Source organism: Sprattus sprattus, assembly GCF_963457725.1.
Source record: "Sprattus sprattus genome assembly, chromosome: 12".
Lineage (NCBI taxonomy): Eukaryota > Metazoa > Chordata > Actinopteri > Clupeiformes > Clupeidae > Sprattus > Sprattus sprattus.
The window spans coordinates 28,314,417-28,337,212 of record NC_137910.1 but is presented as its reverse complement, the minus strand read 5'-3'; the positions used below and the strand labels follow the sequence as shown (position 1 = coordinate 28,337,212).

The 22,796-nt window shown below is 39.7% G+C and overlaps 2 protein-coding genes across 2 annotated transcripts; both read right to left on the bottom strand.

The window, feature by feature from the left end:
- Positions 1 to 943: 943 nt before the first annotated feature.
- On the bottom strand, positions 944 to 1,534 carry cUnh10orf53 (chromosome Un C10orf53 homolog; the record flags this gene model as incomplete). Its single annotated transcript, XM_080849374.1, has 3 exons — positions 944 to 1,008; positions 1,171 to 1,290; positions 1,441 to 1,534. The coding sequence occupies 3 exons, from the start codon at positions 1,532 to 1,534 to the stop codon at positions 944 to 946; spliced, it is 279 nt and encodes a 92-aa protein (XP_080705500.1).
- Positions 1,535 to 5,085: 3,551 nt separating this feature from the next.
- On the bottom strand, positions 5,086 to 21,979 carry chata (choline O-acetyltransferase a; the record flags this gene model as incomplete). Its single annotated transcript, XM_080848668.1, has 14 exons — positions 5,086 to 5,328; positions 5,425 to 5,562; positions 6,008 to 6,070; positions 6,187 to 6,328; positions 6,968 to 7,090; positions 7,321 to 7,449; positions 7,743 to 7,843; positions 7,928 to 8,097; positions 8,282 to 8,459; positions 10,017 to 10,197; positions 10,697 to 10,750; positions 11,316 to 11,434; positions 20,920 to 21,111; positions 21,932 to 21,979. The coding sequence occupies 14 exons, from the start codon at positions 21,977 to 21,979 to the stop codon at positions 5,086 to 5,088; spliced, it is 1,881 nt and encodes a 626-aa protein (XP_080704794.1).
- Positions 21,980 to 22,796: the final 817 nt, after the last annotated feature.

Genomic DNA, 22,796 nt, shown 5'->3' with positions numbered 1-22,796 from the left:
ACGCACCATATAGACCTGAGAATCACCTCATCTAATATTTGTATCTTCTCTTGGACTTCAGGGTACCTCTTTCACTGAGCCAATATCTTGTCTTTAAAGTATTCAAAAACAACTATTAGTGAATATATAGAATGGATATGCAAAATAATACAAAGTGCTAAAGTAAGGCTCTACAAAAACAGAGCACACACCATTTAGAACCACCAAAGAAATCAGTTTTAGATACCACTTTCATTCGTTGAGCCTGTCTGAGAAATCTTCTCACATCACTGTCACACTTGACTTCATCCAAAGACATGAAACAGCTGGTATAAAGGCACACAATGATATTCTCCACAGCAGCCATAAGGTGTATTTTTCATTGAGGAGAGAAAATACAGATGATATGAAATAGCTGGGAAAATGTTTTGCACATGCAGTATTGGTTAATACGCTACATCCTCTAGATGCATCATGTTATTCTACTTAAATGAATGTGTAACATTAGTCTGTATCTGACGTTTGCTCAATGGTCTGTCTCTCCAAGACTAAAAGGGATTCAACTGAGTCGGCAATGCTTTAAAATGTCTGGAGTTTGGCTGAGTATGTACTGTAGTGTCATCATGAAGCAATATAGTTTTGCTTGAAGTCACGAAGTAGCATAGTTTATAAATGTATAAAGTGTCCCGTTGAATTTCACATATGTATTAGAATTAATTATGTCTTTTGTAGGACCTTATTTTGTAGATCTTTGAATCTTCTAATGAAGGAAAAGCACAGGGAGTCTGACTCTTCAGTCTACTGTCGTTATAATATATTGCAGCATTGCGTATGACAAAATGAACATTGTGTAAGATTTGTAGCAAATAAAGTCATGTTTAGAAGGTACAAGCTGAACACGTGCAGCATTTCTTGTTTTCATTGCAGTACAACGAGATCCAAACATCCCTTCACTGTCGTGGGTTTAATTTGCGTTCTTGACGTTTGTTACAGCCTCCTCGCACAGGTGATCAAGTCCTCCATCGCCACCTAGACAGACAGACGGACACACACGTCAGTGGCACGCTCTGAATAAAATATTAAGCTGATGTAAAGTGCATAAAATGCAATGTTATTTACTCTTCGGGCCAACGTTGAAATGGTCAGCTGCTTTGGAGAGCTGCTTTTGTGCATGGAAAAAGAACACCTTACCGAATTCGAGGTCTTTTACGTTGCACACATAAACGCACTCTCCATTGACAACAAGCTCCACTTTGTTCCAGTCCAGCGTTTTCTGAAGGACACATCGATGCCCGTTTTCCTGTAGTGCAGCTATTGTTGACCATTTCAACGTTGGCCCGAAGAGTAAATAACATTGCATTTTATGCACTTTACATGTGTAAGGATCCAGGTAAAAACAAGGTATAATGATATGGGGTGAGGGGTAGGGCGGAAGTTAAGTTTGTTATTATTGCGTGTTACCTTGGAGGCCTTCCAATCGGAATGTCCTGTGATCCACAATGCCACACGACTCATATGGTCCGTATCGCACTGTCACTAATGAATTGACAGGCATGCTGATCTTCCCACAACAGAGTTATGTTAAGAAATCACGAAGTAATCCCCTGGACTGCTGATCGCAACAACACTAGGTAATGAGTACTTCAAGTCCCTTGGGGGGCAGTGGCTTCTCGCGCTAGTGACGCGAACTGAAAGGGATTGTTACGTAGGGCCAAATAGTTAGTTTCCTCGCATATGTGAGTTTTGGCAGTCAAATAACGCCATACTTTAGACTTTGACATTAGCAGTTTATGTAGATAATGCAGTCACTTTCAGTCACAGATTTACCATGCAAATGCAGCTCTTTAGGTATTTTATATATCTCCCTTATCATATAATATATCTCACTTATCTTAACATATATATCACTTATTACATTTTATATAATATACTATTACACATTTTACCAATTATATATTACGTACGGTTTTAGAAACATGGAAGTTTCGTCACGTTTTGTTGAATTTAGTGCAAGTAATGTGTGCCTATAAATTACCACATTGCAGGTGTGACTGTAGAACAAAGCTGTGAAGAAACTAAAGAATTCGCATTCAAATAATACTATCTTCTGTTTCTCATTTCTTACTGGTTGCTCAGATAAAACAGTCCAAGCAAATCTCAACATCACATTACATCACATGTGTTCTTTTGGCAGTCACGAAAGCCAATTCGGCAATATACATAGCATCACTTTCCCATGATGCTTTTGGATTATAAATTGTTTACTCCAAAGTGCTTTTGGATTATAAATGATTTACTCCAAGTCAAACTGAACATCAAAGAAAGAAAGCAAAAGTTCCATATATCATCCTCTTTATTGACTGATACAAACAGTTAACACATTAACATGATTGTTAGTCACAAAGCTGAATAACACAAAAAAGGACTTAATTTACAAAAATAAATAATGTACCTTTTCACTGTTATAATTTGCACATTTTACTAGACAACCAATACACAATATTGTCAACTTAAGAACATGAAAATAAGCGTTATTTTACATTTGGCAGATTCCTTACTAAAAATCACAGATAACATTGAACAGATTTCAGCACTATCTACCATGTCCTAAATGAGGCTAGTTTTATGCTGCCGGTCTTGATGCACACTTAAGCCTTAAGACTTAAGTAAGTGACATATCTGATAAACTCCATTTACACCTTAAGTCATTGGATTTAACAAAGACTTCTCCAACCTCAATACAAATGGGTGTGTGGAATACTGCCCAAACTCAAGGCTGGTGTTGGAACCTTTGATAATAAGTAGTGTGTGACAAACCCTCAAACTGGAAAGGGATACATTTGAGATTCAATATGGGTGGTTGTCCATACACATGAATAACATATTGTCAAATAAATGATGTTGGGATTGCATTTTCCTTAATATTCCAATCTGAGAATTCCATGAAAACATATGAACAGATATCCAATTCATATCTGATTTATTCCCACACATAGATGTGGCATAATTTGGATGAAATTCTATTGACCATGCAGTGCAAACATAGTCTCTAAGAAATGTGTTGTTTATACAAATGTGTGTGCTTAACCCACTATCAGAGCTGCAAATACTTTGAAGATGTAACATTAATATGCAAACATTATGCCACATTTAATACTATGCTACCACTTTCTTTTTTGTGGAATTGCATACAATGACACTTTAAATCTTACCGGTTACGCCATATGCTCTTAGCTCATGTGATCAATCAGCAAAGCACTACAAGTTAAATGCACAATGTCTGGTGTTTATACCTTTTGTTTCAGTAAATAATAACTTCATCATTACTTAAATGAAATGTACTACATTTGCCCCTACTCATTTCACATACTCACACACAACATTGATGTTTTTCTCACACCTAACTACACAATAAATATGAAAGTCTTTCTTGAATTCTTTATAGAACTCAATTCTATTTTCAGAATTTTCTTGCTTCATTAATTTCCACAAATATCTCATTGACAGACACAGAAACATTCAACACAATTCAGTATGGACTGATAGACATCTGAAAATAACCCCTGCAATATGAACTAGCTGTAGCGCTATAAGCATTATAATGACCTCACTGCTGGCATTACTATTTCAAACGAAAGTGTAGCCACAGTGTCATTTTAAACATGAAACTTAATGTTACAAGGGAAAAGGTATGTGGGCCCACACCATAAAAGAGCATTTTAGAGACCATGTCGAGTGTGTTTTACGTATGTTATGTATTTCCTTAGACACATACACAATATTCATGCAGTGTTTGGGATCATATTAAACTTTCACTCTAATATGGTTTGGTTTCACAATGGTTTCATTACGTTACATATACTGTTTGTATATGAAACACAGTTTCGTTGTTCATCATGTATGATATCTTTTTCAAATGTTAGCAATTCACAGCATTAGTGCATGAAGCTAGTCATTCTACAAACAAGCTTGACACTGTCCTCTTGAGAGGGAATGCCCTAGCCAAACCGTGATCAAACAAAGGCTATCACCTTCAACATTCATTATTATGCCACTGAGTCACTTCTACCACTGACAAATGGACATCTAATGATAAATTGATAAATATGAAATATAGTGAGAGTATGTAGCAGCAGAATTTACCCCACTTAACTTTCATTATCAACTGTTGGTTAAGCCGTCTTTACATCCACACACTATCAGTGATCAATTATGAGATTTTAAATTGTGTGTGTCCTTTAAGGGCCACTGAAGAGGCTTATACGCGTTCCTTAATTAATACAACTCCCACTAAGTCATTTCATTTGATATTTTTATATTTTTGCCATATATGGTTTGCTTTAAACAAAAGAGTAATAAGAGGTCATTTAGCGGTTTGTACTTCTCTTTTTGTTTCACATTGTTTTACATTGACATTGTCCCAATAATTTGGCAGACTGCAATACAGTTTGCTAGCTAGTCAATCCATTGTACTTAGTATACTAGACAGAAATGCCAGTTTAGCCTAGATGTTTTCTGTGTAAAAAATGCCTAATTACATGACATTAGCTGTGGAAAGAAATGCGTTACCTTAGAGGGACAGCTATGATAGCATTGGTTACAATTTGGTAGCTTGATATATCTAGCCATCTACAGCGTATCCTATAGCAGTAGCGGTGGAAGTGTACGAGTACAAGATCCTCTTCTTCCTCCTTCAGGAATCATGGCTATCAAGATTTCAAGTGACACAGTGTAGGTGCTAGGTGCCTGGGGACAGAATTAACTGAGATTGGGAAGAGTGCAAGGTACAAACCTTTTACACTAAAGATTCCACCTCTATGTGAATAGAGGGTGTATGATCTGTGCATAACCACTCTTGAGTACGGTTTTTGAATTGAATCCATGGCTTAGGATATTTAGGAATTGGATGTGATTTGCTTGATATGAAAATTTGATGTAAAATTAGGTATTCAGAACAATGGATGTTTCAAGTTTAGCTTTATTATTATTATTATTATTATTAATAATAATAATAATACTAAATCATATTATTTTTATATTATTATTAAGTTTAGCTCACCATACCAATACTATTTTGATTCAAGGACACATTTCAGACATTAGGACCTATTTACCAGAGCCTTCATTTGATCCATTTGAAGCACCATCACTGTTTTTACTGCATAGACTTTCCATCTCCAACAGGCACTCCTCTAGATGTTTCACAAACGTGTTGGAGCAAGTCTGGTCACTGTCATTAAAACTGGACACACAGAAGAGAATGGCGTCTGATTGAGGGTTATAACATACGCCATAGCCGTTAGGGGCCACAGGACCATAGCAGCAGAACATATCCACTGTGGTAGGGACCTGAGGAGCAATCAGAACACAGTCAGAGGTGTGCCATGTACCCCTCATTTATGAAAGTGCTTTTCTTACTGTTACTTTTGATATTCTGTTTAATACCTGGCTTGTAGAAAGGATGAACTGATTGCTGATTGTGTAAGTCTCATCAGTGAAGATGTCAGGCGGGTCCATGTTCATCTCCTTGGCCATTCCCTTCAGGCCCAGCAGGTGATTGTCAATGGCCATGCCAGTAATTGCCTAAAATGATGAAGTCAGTACGTCCTCAATTAGTCATTGAACAATATGTAGGGCAGTTGAGTGTTGGATATCCTGTTTTGTTATCTGTTAGTAACATTTTCTTTTATATATATAAATATACTGTATATGAATATAAATGAATATGAATATATATCAATCCAGAGAGTAACCACTGTGTACAGAAGTAGGCTGGAGTTGGCAGAAACTACTCAACAACATTTTTAAAGAAACCTTGTCTGCAGGATTGGAATTATTCCTACCTGTGTCCACTCCAGTGACTTGCTTGAACAGGTCTACCAAGCATATTCAGCCTCAGAAGAAGCTCACTTCTGATGGTAGAAGTCATGTTGTTTGCCTTAGAATGACTTTGACACCTTCTTAAACTACGCCTGTACACTGCAGTTACTCATGAGATGTATCTACATACTTAGTTATTGCAGCTTACCAAGAGAGTGTAATTCATCTGGGCATTAATTGCATCCTTAAGCATTTCCATCTTTTCATCATCCTTGAAGAGGCAAAAGGCAACACAGTGCAGTGAATTAAAAGAAAACATAAATCATCATATCAGTTCTGCTGATTACAGATGAATTCACATGTTTTTCTGTTCATTCTGTAACTTACTGAAAATGTGGGTTCCCCGTCTGACATGGCCTTCCCAAAAACTAAGGCCTCAAATGTGGCTGAACGAATGTTGTCCACACGTCCCTCTTGAAAGCGACGAATGGAAGCACTTTCATAAGTTGACACAGCCCTTCTGTGACACCTGGATTATTGAAAAATATTTTCAGTTTTAAATGCTTCCATATCTTTACCACTCTGTGTCTTTGTATAAACATATCACTTCAAGTAATGACCAGTACTAGTTGATTAGTAACCACACTGACCTGTAGTATTTACATTGACCAGTACTGGGTGATTAGTAACCACACTGACCTGTTCACTGACCGGTACTAGTTGATTAGTAACCACACTGACCTGTAGTATGTGCACTGACCAGTACTAGTTGATTAGTAACCACACTGACCTGTAGTATTTACATTGACCAGTACTGGGTGATTAGTAACCACACTGACCTGTTCACTGACCAGTACTAGTTGATTAGTAACCACACTGACCTGTAGTATGTGCACTGACCAGTACTAGTTGATCACACTGACCTGTAGTATGTGCACTGACCAGTACTAGTTGATTAGTAACCACACTGTCCTGTAGTATGTACACTGACCAGTACTAGTTGATTAGTAACCACACTGACCTGTAGTATGTGCACTGACCAGTACTAGTTGATAAGTAATCACACTGACCTGTAGTATGTGCACTGACCAGTACTAGTTGATTAGTAACCACACTGTCCTGTAGTATGTACACTGACCAGTACTAGTTGATTAGTAACCACACTGACCTGTAGTACGTGCACTGCAGGGCTACTTGAATATAGGCATCTGGACTCATTTTCAGCTTCTTGATGAAATCTTTGCCATACTTGGTAAACTTAAAAACATTCATGTCCAGATTGTCCACAAGCCTGCAAATAAAGCATTTGATAACATTTTAACAATATGTCTAAATAAGATTATATGTACATGTACTGTATATAATAAGAAGCACATAAAAGCACTCACTGTGTGTGTGTGTGTGCCTTTCACACGTGTCCATTCGTGTGTGTGTGTGTGTGTGTGTGTGTGTGTGTGTGTCTGTGTGTGTCTGTGTGTGTCTGTGCATGTGGGATGTGTGCGTAGTGTTCATTAGACTTGCCGATGTAATTTGTCTGCTGAGGCGGCAAGGAGAGCCTGAATTTCTGGAGAGCATTTCCATCGCAGTCGCCTTGGGGCTGGTAGTTCACTCACACTGGCTGCCCTCACCAGCTTAGACGGGCTTCCGCTCCTGCAGGAAGCACACACAAACACTGCTACACCAGTGGGTGTCTACAACACTATTTCTGTGCTGCCCCCATTAACCACTTCATGAATTATGGACATGTGAGAAAATCAACTACAGAATACCCATTCATATTTGTAGAAGTGAAACATGAGTGGGACAACGATGTATTACATGTCAAAATAGCAATATAGCACAAATAGGTATGACTGATGCCCTTTTCTCTACCATCCATAAAGTTGAGGTTATTTAAGAAGTCTGATTGTGACGCCAATATTGATTCTGACTTTCAGACTTACATGTATTTCAAGAGATACTCTGTGCACTGGACGAGGACAATCCCCTCAAATGGTGAGTGTTCACATATAACTCCACAGCAGCCATCTGACCCTATGTCAAACTGAGACAATGACAATATTTCAATCAGTATCAGAGTTTGGACAGTATGGTTTTCCATCTGTAGACCTTCTAGGAGAACGCATACCTGCATGGGTTTGTCATACCAGCGGTTCCCCCCATGCCTCTCTATGCCTCCTCCGTGTAGCATCAGTAAGGCACGATTGGTGTCAGTAAGTTGCAAGCCACTTGGCTCATTCAAGCACACCAAACACAGACACCTCTCAATCATGTCCAGGGAGTCTCTGTTGGTAGAATCTGTATTGTATAGAGGGAGAAAATCAGAAGTAGAAGTACAAGAATCAGAATTTTGAGTGTTTTGCCATCATATCATTTTTATGATGCTATACATATCTTGTAACACATATTATTCCGATCCAAACCCTGTAACTACCAAAGTCATCAGTGGTGGGTACTGATATAGTAAGCCGTGACCTTTAACCTTTAATGAGGATGTTGCGAGCCTCTGCCCACTCTGTGCGCCCATCTGAAGTGAGAAGGCCAATAGGTGGAAAATGCTCCTCTTCACTGTCGGCCATCTTCCTGATCTTCTCCAACTGAGTGTACAGATCTTTCTCATTCAGACGCCGGAAGTTGATCACCACATCCAGAACAAAGAACTAGTATGAAAGATAACACAGAAAGAGCAGGTAGCACCCCCGTCTGTCCCTTCAACACAATGAAGACTTTCTTATTCAGGGCAATTCATATTATTAATATAATATATGTATATATTACAACTCTCAAACCTGTCTCTCCCTTTGAACCAACTTAAGAAGTGAGGTATAATGCAAGCAAGACATTCAAAAGAAAAGTGTCCTGAAAAATACTTTTGGATATGAAAGAATGGGGATGTATTAGACTCAGGTGCTGAAGAGGTTGCTGGATACGGCTTTCTGTGTATTGGGTGTCATTCTGCAGAGCGTTTGGAGTGGACCATGTGGCAAAGAGCTTTGCTTGGGACTTTAATTTGTCCACATTGGTGTAAGGACAACCAGATGATACTAGCTGGCAGACCAGAGTGGGTGCGATGGAGTACAAAGCAGTAAGAGGGAGTTTAGTTAGGGGACGCTGTTGAGTGAGTATCAGCACATCCACAGGAAACCAGGGAAGAGAGATGAACAGTGGTGTGACAGGCGTCCTTTTCAGCAGATGAAAAATTAGTCATACTGCTGCATTTGAGATCTTCTGTAACGGTTTGATTGCACACGCTGGATCTTCTGTAACTGTTTGAATGCACATGTTGGATCATCTGTAATGGTTTGACTGCACATGTTGGATCATCTGTAATGGTTTGAATGCACATGTTGGATCTTCTGTAATGGTTTGACTGCACATGCTGGATCTTCTGTAACTGTTTGAATGCACATGTTGGATCATCTGTAATGGTTTGACTGCACATGTTGGATCATCTGTAATGGTTTGAATGCACATGTTGGATCTTCTGTAATGGTTTGACTGCACATGTTGGATCATCTGTAATGGTTTGACTGCACATGTTGGATCATCTGTAATGGTTTGAATGCACATGTTGGATCATCTGTAATGGTTTGACTGCACATGTTGGATCATCTGTAATGGTTTGAATGCACATGTTGGATCATCTGTAATGGTTTGACTGCACATGTTGGATCATCTGTAATGGTTTGAATGCACATGTTGGATCATCTGTAATGGTTTGACTGCACATGTTGGATCATCTGTAATGGTTTGACTGCACATGTTGGATCATCTGTAATGGTTTGAATGCACATGTTGGATCATCTGTAATGGTTTGACTGCACATGTTGGATCATCTGTAATGGTTTGACTGCACATGTTGGATCATCTGTAATGGTTTGACTGCACATGTTGGATCTTCTGTAACGGTTTGATCCTCTCTAATGGATTGACTGCACACGCTGGCAGCCCAGTCAGTAGGCCGCTGCAGAGGTCTAGGCCAGGGATGATGAGATATTACAGATGGGGTTGTGTGGCATATTCACAATGGTTAGGTTGGATCTTACTGAACAAAGCTTGTGGCAGAGACCCACATTCCCCCTAAATGTATCATCAACTGAAACATTTTCAATAAATAACCATAAACTATTTCTTCACTCTCTAACCAAAAATACGACAGTAAGTCCTTGTCAGTCAGCATACCATACAGTTAAGCAGGTTCTTCTGTTTCTCCTGACCTGATTTTTGCAGGCGACTATGATATGCTCTGGCTCAGGCATCACACTGCTCTTCTGGGCCACTAGTGTGTCTTTCCTTGGCCCAGGCAGACGATAGGAGGTGAAGAGTTTAGAGTACTGTTCCATACATAGAGGAGTCCCAGCCAGCTGACCCCGGGCACAATCCACTGGCAGTGCACGTCTGAAAACACATAGTCTAACATTTAGCATAACGCTGTGCACGTCTGAAAACACATGGTCTAACATTTAGCATGAAGCTGTGCACGTCTTAAAACACATAGTCTAACATTTAGCATAACACTGTGCACGTCTGAAAACACATGGTCTAACATTTAGCATGAAGCTGTGCACGTCTGAAAACACATAGTCTAATGTAGCATAAAGCTGTGCATGTCTGAAAACACATAGTCTAACATGTAGCATAAAGCTGTGCACGTCTGAAAACACATAGTCTAACATTTAGCATAAAGCTCGGTTAGAGGGACAGTTGTGTTTTACACTAAGGCAAGACGTATCCTCAGCTTCACATGAAAAGGCTCAAAGGACACTAAAAGTTATAACAAAGAGCTTGCCCTTTGGCACTATATAGTGTAGTGACCTCTGTTACTTTCACTAAACAAACCTGGATCAGACTACAATGTCAGATGTAAGGTATCTCTAGGTCTAGGCCCTATACTTACGTTTCCAATAGTGTTTTATATTCCAGTACTCCTGAAATGAGATGGGCAGCAAATCTGAAAGGAAGTCAGAGTAGGAAATAGTGATGATACCATTGCTGATGTCGCAAGACAGAGATGAAAACTGCATTGTGGTGTCTGTAGTCGTGCAGCAGCATGCATTTGTTCAGCGTACACTCTGAACGGTACATTTTTTTTATGCAAAGGCAAATTTGCTTTGTCAACGCTGAATACACACACAATGTAACAACGGTTTAACGATATTCAATTCAAAGTGGTTAGACAGCTCGGTGGCATTTAATTTAAGGACACACTGTGTATTTACCAGATCTCAACTTTGAATATAAATTAAATAATGAAAACAAATGATTAATTGACCATTGGTATGTTTGTTTACACTCAGAAATTATCATATTGCATAAGTACTGTATTAGTGTTAGCTCTTCTGGTGTGGTTGTTCTGGCATTGGGAGTTACAAACAGATGGAATTTACTGCAGGAGCCAGATTATTTGTTCTTTTTAAGTACCATATAGTACATTGGCATATTATGGAATTAATGATGGGTTAAAAGGAAATGCTTGGTTTGGGAGACACATACTGAGCATGCTGAGCATGCAGTACCTTATTGCATCTCCATCAGTGTTGAAGTTCTGGTTTGGGAGGACCATAACAGGACTTGAATTCACTGGAAGTGCTAACCTGTTATTCAAATACATATCTTCAATCCAGTAGTCATAAACCTGTCAAAAAGGGAAACGAGGCTATGAATCAGAAAGGTTAACCCTGTTCATCCTGGGCGTTTTTTTCAACTCAGTTGGTGTAGTAGGGTCAGAAACCTCAGTTCCGTGACGATCCTCTGGCTTATTAAAATGAAATAACATTGTAAATTACAGGATGCTTTCATGTTGTGATATGCTACACATTATTTTAACAATGTAACTGGTGAATAATAAGGACTGTGTCCGAATTTGGACTCGGTCTCATCTGTTTCTGTTCTGACATGTCCTGTGTTTTTGTTGTGGTAGCCATGTGCCACTATGTGCTCCGCCCCTTGTCCTGTCTTTGTTCTGTTTCCACCTGTTCTGCTCCTCACCTGTACCCAATGATTACCCTGCCTATTTAAGCCTGTCTTGCCTCATGTTCCCTGTTGGATTGTTGCAACTGTTGTGCTACCTCGTACCATGAGATGTCTGTGTCTTGAAAGTTTAAACTTTGCCTGCCTGCTTTTGTTCTTGGAGAAATATTCTGCCTTTTTGAACTGTTTGCTTACAGAGCACTCAGACGTGTCCGTTGCAATGCGTTGATCCAACTCATTAGGGAGGAGGAGTCTGGCGCATGGGGTTGTGTTGATAACGGAGATGTAATAGTGAGATTGACAGGTCAACAAACAAATCACGCCACTAGCAAGCTGTTTACCTTGTTAGTAGTAGAATGCTAACATTAGATAGGTGTCTCAGACAATGCAATGCAGGAAACGCAACGCATCGGAACCCAACGGAGCGACAATTCAGTTCGAATGGGGATGTCAACCTTGCCGGATCAACGGAGACTTTTGAGTGCAGCCTTAAGGCTTTTTTATGCTACTCCGTACGACACGTTTTTGGGCACATAGGAACGCCTTCAGGTAGCTGGAACGCCTTCTCAGGTAGCTGAAACGCCCTCTCCGTGCTCTCCAGAGCCGTCGGACAGCTCTCCGTGTCCCCGCAAAAATTTCTGTCTGTCCGCTCATGGCGACGGATACTCCTTGGCCGTGATTGACCCACTACGACATCATTTCCATACGACATCAACTCCGGAAACTAGCGTTTCCTGTTTCATTACCTTTATATCCATATGAACAACAGCCACTGTCAAAGGTGCAGATCAAATTTCCTTGAAAACTATTCCCTGTATATCACAATACATGAGCCGGCCAAGTAGCCTATTGCCAGAGAACCAGCACGAGCGACAGCAATTAAAATATTTGTCCAAACGACCTGAGCCCCACGGAGTCAATGTCTCAACTGTTCATACTACTGACACATTGACGTATTTTATGAATAGCCTGCCTTTATTTAACTCCGGTGTTGTACCCGATTCAGCACCCCCGTCAGAATATGCACCCCCTTGACGCACCACTCGCAGTTCGCCTAAACAAACGCAGGGAAAAATACTATACTACGATTTCATTATTTGTGAAAGAGATGGAAGAGAAGAACACAAGTGATTACAGTCTTTAGAACTGTTCTAAAGAGTACAAACAACCGATGTTTTTCTATGCACCACTCGCTTGATCGGAAAGGAAAGCAGTTCGCCTAAATAAACGCATGGAAAAATACTATACTACGATTTCATTATAATGTGAAAGAGATGGAAGAGAAGAACACAAGTGATTACAGTCTTTAGAACTGTTCTAAAGAGTACAAACAACCGATGTTTTTCTATGCACCACTCGCTTGATCGGAAAGGAAAGCAGTTCGCCTAAATAAACGCATGGAAAAATACTATACTACGATTTCATTATAATGTGAAAGGGATGGAAGAGAAGAACACAAGTGATTACAGTCTTTAGAACTGTTCTAAAGAGTACAAACAACCGATGTTTTTCTTCCAAAAGCCTCGGATAATAGCGAACGCAAAAGAACACCTTTTTGTTCTGTGGAAATATATAGCCTACCCCAGCCATGACTACAAAATGAATTAATGTAATTTTGAATTAGCAAGTTGAATGAATTTGACACGGTGTTTCACAAGACTAAATAACGAAATGCAGTTTAGTATCTAACAGGAAGTGCAAATAAGCAGAAAGTGCAGAATATGTGCATATGAATGGCAGTGGTATACATAATGAGATAGTATAAGATACAGTATGATACAGTACTCTGCTTACTCATACTAGTCCCATGTCTGTACTCTGAAAAGCATTTGATGATCGGATCAACAGAATTCTTTTAAAGGGGGGTTGCATATCACGACAGGCCTATTTTCACACCAGTCAGAATAAGCACCCCCCTGTTCAATTCTACTAGGAAGGTGTCACATGCATGAAACTCACTGTGCTTACTCATACTAGTCCCATGTCTGTACTCTGAAAAGCATTTGATGATCGGATCAACATAATTATTTTAATGGAGGGGGTGCATATCACGACAGGCCTATTTTCACACCAGTCAGAATAAGCACCCCCTGTTCAATTCTACTAGGAAGGTGTCACATGCATGAAACTCACTCTGCTTACTCATACTAGTCCCATGTCTGTACTCTGAAAAGCATTTGATGATCGGATTAACAGAATTATTTTAAAGGAGGGGGTGCATATCACGACAGGCCTATTTTCACACCAGTCAGAATAAGCACCCCCTGTTCAATTCTACTAGGAAGGTGTCACATGCATGAAACTCACTCTGCTTACTCATGCTAGTCCCATGTCTGTACTCTGAAAAGCATTTGATGATCGGATCAACAGAATTATTTTAAAGGAGGGGGTGCATATCACGACAGGCCTATTTTCACACCAGTCAGAATAAGCACCCCCTGTTCAATTCTACTAGGAAGGTGTCACATGCATGAAACTCACTCTGCTTACTCATACTAGTCCCATGTCTGTACTCTGAAAAGCATTTGATGATCGGATCAACAGAATTCTTTTAAAGGGGGGGTGCATATCACGACAGGCCTATTTTCACACCAGTCAGAATAAGCACCCCCTGTTCAATTCTACTAGGAAGGTGGCACATGCATGAAACTCACTCTGCTTACTCATACTAGTCCCTTGGCTGTACTCAGAAAAGCATTTGATGTTGGAGTCAACAGAATTCTTTTAAAGGGGGGGGGGTGCATATCACGACAGGCCTATTTTCACACCGGTCAGAATAAGCACCCCCCCCCCCCCCCCCCCCCCCTTTAAAAGAATTCTGTTGACTCCAACATCAAATGCTTTTCAGAGTACAGACATGGGACTAGTATGAGTAAGCAGAGTACTGTATCATACTGTATCTTATACTATCGCATTATGTATATACCACTGCCATTCATATGCACATATTCTGCACTTTCTGCTTATTTGCACTTCCTGTTAGATACTAAACTGCATTTCGTTATTTAGTCTTGTGAAACACCGTGTCAAATTCATTCATCTTGCTAATTCAAAATGACATTAATTCATTTTGTAGTCATGGCTGGGGTAGGCTATATATTTCCACAGAACAAAAAGGTGTTCTTTTGCGTTCGCTATTATCCGAGGCTTTTGGAAGAAAAACATCGGTTGTTTGTACTCTTTAGAACAGTTCTAAAGACTGTAATCACTTGTGTTCTTCTCTTCCATCTCTTTCACAAATAATGAAATCGTAGTATAGTATTTTTCCATGCGTTTATTTAGGCGAACTGCTTTCCTTTCCGATCAAGCGAGTGGTGCATAGAAAAACATCGGTTGTTTGTACTCTTTAGAACAGTTCTAAAGACTGTAATCACATGTGTTCTTCTCTTCCATCTCTTTCACAAATAATGAAATCGTAGCATAGTATTTTTCCCTGCGTTTGTTTAGGCGAACTGCGAGTGGTGCGTCAAGGGGGTGCATATTCTGACGGGGGTGCTGAATCGGGTACAACACCGGCATCAACATATAGCCTACTACATTCACTCGCTCACACTCGCTGTGATGCACTGCACTCGCTGAGATGTGTTTTCCTTTCATTTCACAACGTATTTACTGTATAATTCACGATAGCAGTTGCCCCTTCGTAAACAGTGGTACACATTTAATTTGCTTAAAACACACAAGTATATCCTATAGGCTACTGTCAAATCAGAAAGAAAACAGCTGTCACTCGGCTATTACCTAACCAATACCTTTCAAACACGGTGATAGAATGAAGGACAATTGAGTTGGGAATACTATCAACAGGTTGACTTCACTAGCCTACTTATAAAGATATTTCAAATATGGAATGTTCAATGCTTATTCGCGCCAGCCACAGTATCTCAATTTGCCAAGATGATGAATATGGATTATCCGTGTGCTCTGCCCTGCTATTGTTCTAACAATATGCCTACAATATTCCTTTTGTTTGAGTGTGGTTGTTTAGTGCGATATTCTAGTTAGGCTACTGTATATAAAGGAAGGCATTGCAACTGGAAAATCTCCTGAATCTCTTCTCATTGTGCTCCACCTGTCACGTCTCTGCGACCCACAAGTTGGGCTTCCACCACACTTCGAGACACGCTGCCGTTGGGGGAAATAATTACTATAGTTCATGTTTACTTGTATGAACTTTTAACTATTTCATGAAAGGTGTGGACTTGTACAACACTGTCAGTCGTTCAGATGTTGTGCCTATATCGTATCGTCTCGTCACATGATCAAATAGAGATTACAAAATTTACACAGAAATCATTGCAAATCTGAATATGACGAAAATACCAAGGAAAATAAGAACGTATTCATTTAATTTAATCGTTTTTTAACCGTTTCTATAGTGTAAGATAAGCATATCATTTTTGTTGTAGATTGCAACTATTTATCCCACAAAAAATACCTACCATGAAAGAGATAAGTTTGCCCTTTCAGATGTATATATAACATTAGACAAAGCAAGAAAGGTTTATGTCTGCTGACACCTGTTGCATTTCAGTAGCGACAGCTGGTGAGAGGGAAGTAAGTAAAAGTTGAGGAGGAGAGGGAAAGCCATCTAACGATTCCCATCGCACGAAAATGTCATGGGATAGCTTGTCTTTCGGCACTTAAACCGTTACTCCCCCTACTGTTCTGGAATATAATTGTTTTCAGCACCCACAGCCGTTGGAGTACTATAAAGGGACACAAATGCTAACTAGTACGTACTATCCGGCCGCCCGCCCACTGTCCAACTATCCGACACGACCGTTTTGAGTACTGTATAAGGGCCTTTAGAAGAAGTCCCCAGTGGGACTTTTTCCAAATCGACAGTTCTGTAAACATCTCCAAATTTGGCTAGACCCTTCCATAATAGGGCCTTTTTTCCCCTCTCCGTTGAGGTAGGCTATTTGAATCGGTGTCTTTATCGCAAAGCCTGCCACACTGAAGGACACATGGAATGCCTGGCATGTTTGCAATTGTCAATTGTCAATTCGTTTTGCTGTCTCGCATACACGGGAACGACTGGAAATAAGTGTTTGTTAATAATGTGTGAGTTATGATATGATTGTAGGGTGTTGGATGTAAAAGAACCTTTGAAGTCTCAACCAAACCCTGTCTGTGTGACCACCCGCAATGAAATTACATCAAAAAAGGACCTCATGTAGCTAGCCTAGTCTGTGTAGAAATCTTGGATTTCGGGGTCAAAATGATGTCAGAATTACAATCCTTATGGGCCCAGTTTCCCGAACGCGCACTTAGCCTAAAAAGCACTTGAAATCGCTCGTAAGAGGATTCCTACGTTGCAGACGGGTTTCCCAACGCCACACTTAGCTTAAGTGTATCTTTCGTTGAGAGGAATTCTACGTGTGGTCAGGACCAGTAGTAACTTCACACTTAGCGATTTAATCCACCAGGGGCGTCGTTCGACCGTCGTTCGGAAGAAACGGGAATTAAAAAAAAAAAACATGGCTACTTGAAGAGAGGAATATTTTACATGAATAAAGCTATCTACACAACTTTTTATATGTTTATAATGACTCGGTTTGATCAGAAATGTGCTACGCGACCAATGCAGAGTATGTAGGTCTTTATTACAGCTTTAAAACAGTAGTTTGATGGCACATTTAGCGCTTATGCCACCACTCCATTGGCTTATATGGTAGCTTTATAGCTAGGTGGTTGTTTCGTGCCCTACACAGTTGTAGGCTATACATATATATTTGCACGATGTATATTTTGCAACGATGTTTCTGTGTATAGCACATCGTGAGAATGTCATTGTTTCACCTGCCTATTCCCATCAAAATAGAAAAAAAGAATATTGAGTATTTGAAAATAAAGATTAGGCTATACAAAACTAGTGCAGTGCCCGTAGGAATTATGCATTCTGTAGTGTAAGCAGACGTAGAGCTGTTGGGTAGTGTAATGGCAAGACATATTTGCACTCCACATAGGTACAGGTTACACTGAAGTATTATTGTGATGCATGTTTCCTTTTCATTAAGAAATGTGTTAATGGTAGGCTTTTTGAATTTGTTACCAACAAATAAAGTTTGAGATTATGTAGTGGATGCAGTTGAATATAGATGTCAACGTTGCTGTCTAAACTATAAACTAAATGTCATGAAGAAAGAAAGAAATAATTTAAAATGAAGTTATGGTTGAAATAGGATCACTTCTTTATTGTAAGGGTAAGTGTAGGGTAAGAATGGGCATGCAGTTGGACTCAAATGTAGGTTAATTTTATTGAATGTATGTAGCCTACTGTACTGTATGACTTCGATGATGGTAGCTTTGACAGCCCACTCTCAGACAGATGTAATAAATGTCCTTACAATGGGAACACAGTTTAACTCTGCTGGAGATGGCGTTACTATCCCCGCCCCGAATTCAGTGCGCAGTGTACGTTCGATGCACGCATAGGCTAGCTCATTTCACAGCAATTAACGTAAACAGGTTAACGTGACGTAAACAGCTCCTAAGAGCTACTTAAGAACTCGTGCACGTCGCGCTCGTGCACCTGACTTTAAGTTGATGGTTGGGAAACCCTCGTAAGTAGAAAGAGTTCGGCCGTCAACGATGTCGCGAAAATCCACGTAGAACGTTAAGATACATCGTTATCGGGAAACGAGGCCATGGTCAATTTACCACAAAGAGTGCCTTCATGCATTATTTTTGGTGCTCTTTACTACATTTGTGTAGGCTATTAGAAATTACGAGGCTACATAGGGAAACTCTTAAAATGCTGTCTTTTAAAATGTTCGCCGTTTTCTCGCTTCGATTTTTAGAAAATTACCGAGAAATAGACACTGTAGCCTACTATCCAATAACACCGTATTGTAACCAGCAATAATGGTTGATGTGATTTGCGAGGTTTCAGTCAGCCAACTTTCTCACATTAGCACGTTAGTCTACGTCAGAAGAGCCTACCAACATCACACGTTATCTTAAAAATTACCCTCACACGAACGATTTTAATGAATCTTATAAACCAGGAAGAGACTGTTTTCGAAACAGTCCTTCCTTCTCTTATAAGAAACCTTAAAATCGTTGGTATAAAGGTAGCACGTAGGTAGGCTACACGTTATCGTACACGATTCTTAAAAAGTAGGTATGATGACAAAATTTTCAAACACCCCTAAACTCAAAATGGATCACATGACTAGACAGAGCCAGACATTCCCTTTACAATGACACCTGGATTGTGAAAATCAGTTGAGGATTGAGAGAGATATGGTATTTGTAATATCACCGATTATGTAAGGGATAATGTATAGAACGCAGGTCATTGTCGGGAAAATAAGCCCCGACAGGGCGAACAGCACCCCGACGCGAAGCGAAGGGGTGTTGATTCACCGTGAAGGGGCTTATTTTCCCGACAATGACCGGCGTTCTATACATTATCCCGCTTATTATATGGCTAAAACAAAAAAAATTACTTAACACAGTGTGTCTTTTACAATGTATTTGCTTTTGTTACTATACGTAGTGAGGTTAAAAAGCAGAGAAATAGTTCGCCAAAGACGTTGAACTTCAAAGACAGTTGAACATTCTTTAGAACACAGCTGCTCAACCGTCCGCTGAAACTCCCTTGATAAGTTACCGTACTACTTGCGGAGTCCTACGAAAGATGTGAATCAGAGGCAAAAAGGCCACTTTCCTTGACAGCGGTCATTAACTGCATAGCAACGGTCAGTTATCGGAAAATAGTTGACCGCAGAACGTTGGGAAGCCCCATTCAAGTGAATGGAGCATTCTACAGCATTAAGAAGAGCCGTGTAATAAATCAAAATATTATACATTAGGCTACTTACAATGGAAGTCATGTGACCGAAAACGCTTATTATTCACATGTTTCTTCCTCATTTTATCAGATATTTGCATGAAATTTGAACAGAAGGTAGACTTTTGTTAGTTCTTTCAAGTGAAACCATGAACATTTAGTTGGAATGGGCATCAGACCCATGTACCTCACTGAAAACAACTATAATTAATAAGCGGCCATTCATATTCACGAACGACGCCTGCTGCAGTGCATCTGACAGGACGTTCGCTAATCTACTCATCACAATTGACTAACAATTTTCCGCGATGTAGTTTAATATTTTCTCGACCATGGATTTCGATGAAATTTCGTATGTACCAAGACAAGAACTATATATTCAAGTCCACCTATATTTCATCAGTGTCCAAGGCTTTAGATGAAGTCCGCTGACCGGTTGAAAGCCACTCAAATTTTCAGAGAGTTGCGGTGAACTGAAAACACCTCAGGGCTGAAAGCTCGAAATGTCTAACGATTACAGTGGTTGTACTCGATGTAAATACTGACGTATTCAGGACAAACATACTCTCACCAGGCGGCGAGGAGTGAATTTTGTATGACACATATTGACAGTATTAACGCAGAGTGGATCATGTTATTGAGACAACAACCGCTCGCGGAGAACATTCTATGTCAACATACCTATAAAAAGGCTGTTCAAAAAACATTTGTTTTGATATTGTATTGGGATTTAATTGTGCAGCACTTTGGTCAGTGCAGTTGTTTTTAAATGTGCTTTATAAATACATTTGACTTGACTTGACAGCCCTATCTTTCAACATTGAGTTTGCTTTTAATAGGGGCCGGCAATACGCAATCAGTTTGGTATCATCCGTTGCTTGAGTGGTCCAAAAAGACCAGAAAGTTGACCAGTTATAAACTAAAAGCAGTCACGTGATTTTAGTTTACCCCTCTTTCAGAGAGAGAGAGAGACAGAAACAGAGAGAGAGAGAGTGTGTAATGGAAAACTATTGTGATTACTTATGGAAACTGCTGTGAAAGGTATGGTTTAATGTCAATATGACTAAAAACTTATTTCTTCTGTCTATTACTGCTGGGAACCGCCTACCTCACGCATGAAAAAAGGCTCCACTCAACAGATAATGCAGGGTGTGAGACTTACTCTTTCAGAGAGTGAGACTGAAGGAATTATTGAACTTGACCTCTATTTAAATGTTCACAGCTGTTTCTCTGGGTAATTACTATTTAAAATCAGATCATGCCATATCCCTTGAGAGCATTGACATAGTATGAAACATTGAATGGTAGACCAACATTTTACAATATAATTACTTTGACATATTTCTCACCCAGTTTGCTTGACTCTCCCTCCTTTGCTGTAGTTTGTGTTGAAGCATCTCCCCCACTCCTGCAGGTGCTCCAAACTCCTCCACAATGGCCTGGGTCCTTCTATACCTCTCCTCGGGGACGAGATGTTTCATACTCTTGAGATACATGTTCAGTGTTTGCTGTAAGTCGGGGACTGGCAGCTTAGGCAAGCCCTAACACAAAATGAAATGGGAAGTGTAAACCTGATAGAAGTATTTATTTCTGTTACAAACAAGTACTGATGCTACCTCAGTGATGTTTAAATGCCTAGTACTAGTATTAATGAGGGATGCACCGGTACAGGGTATTATGTTGAACCGTTCGGTATCCCCCTACACAGTATTATGATGTGTCATTTTCCTTAATTTGCTCCATTTGCTTATTAGGGCTGCAGACTGCACATTGTACATTCAGATCCACAGAACATCCCTGGATCCTGTCAGAGTTTCCCAGGAGCCTATCAGCGCTCTGTATGCAAATAGGAGTTGGAGAAGAGAGGGGAAACTGCAAGCAGACAAACAACTTGACAATGGAAAACTCTATCTAGACAGAAAGAAGCCAATTTCTTAAATATAAAGATACCGTTAAAGTGGCCCAAAAACCGTGATGTATTCAGAACCGTGGGCCCACTGTACCGCTGCAGCCCTACTATTAATCAATGATTTCTTCCTATTAACTATTTAGTGCACGCTTGCTGAGCACGTGGAGAGAAGCAATATATTTCAAAGCATTTTGAATGGCAGGCAGAGACATTTTGCTCAAAGTGAATACCAAAAACTTTAATCAAATCCTGGATAAACAGCATGACATCATCCAATGTAGAATTAAGGTGATTGGGACAAATATGAAATATGAATCTAGGTTATTTATGTGTATAATCTATACATATAATTAGCATAATTATGAGTGTGTTAAATTAATCTAATCTATGATGTAGTCATTTTGAAAACAGCTTTGAGTGTTGACTACTTTTACAGAGAAATGTATTCTTACATTATTGTCCCCAGGATTGGTTGATTGCTCCCTCTCCAAAACTGGCATCTTCTCTGCCTGTCTGATCAAGTGGAGGAATGGCCAGTGGAGAACAGTAAAAGCGTTTGCTTGACATTCTGAAGGTTCACAGATGCACACTGGATTTCAAAATATATAAAACCTTAAAACAATTTACAGTGCTATATTTCCATATGAAATGCACGTATGAAGAACATGGCTGAACTAATAATGACAGATAAACTTATTAGAGCTAAATTGAAACAACCTCCGATAGTCGACAAACGTTACCCTGCACTTTGACAGCATCAGCAGCAGAATATCTATATTTGAGCTTTCCACACCTGTTTAATTCTAACGGTACCAAATTGTCTTTCTCCGATTTGTCCACAGGGACCAATCTACAGCAAGCAGACTTAACTGAACGTTAACCAACCTTTAAACTCATTTCCAAATGCAAAATATTATATATATATATTATATTATATGACTTACCAGATTAACAGATCCTTCAAAGATCCAGAAAGTTTGTCCTTAACTTTCATATTTACTCGTTGTTGTAAAAGTCCAGGTTCCCAGAGGCACACCTATGATCCACCCAACACCTTTTGCAAAATAGCTTCCCCACCATTGCGAAGCTGAAGATGCTTGGTAAAAGCAATGAGGGGGTGGATCCTTAATTCCGTCTGAGACATAGCTCCTCCCATCGAGGACCATTCACAGAGCCCTTTGCAGGTCGCGTTTCTCATCCACCTCACAACTGGGTCCCCAAAGCATTGAGCCAAATTTGCGCTCAGGTTGCACATACCAATCGTGATTTTCGACATTTCGATCACTTAACGAATACAGCAACGGATTTCTTGAAAGA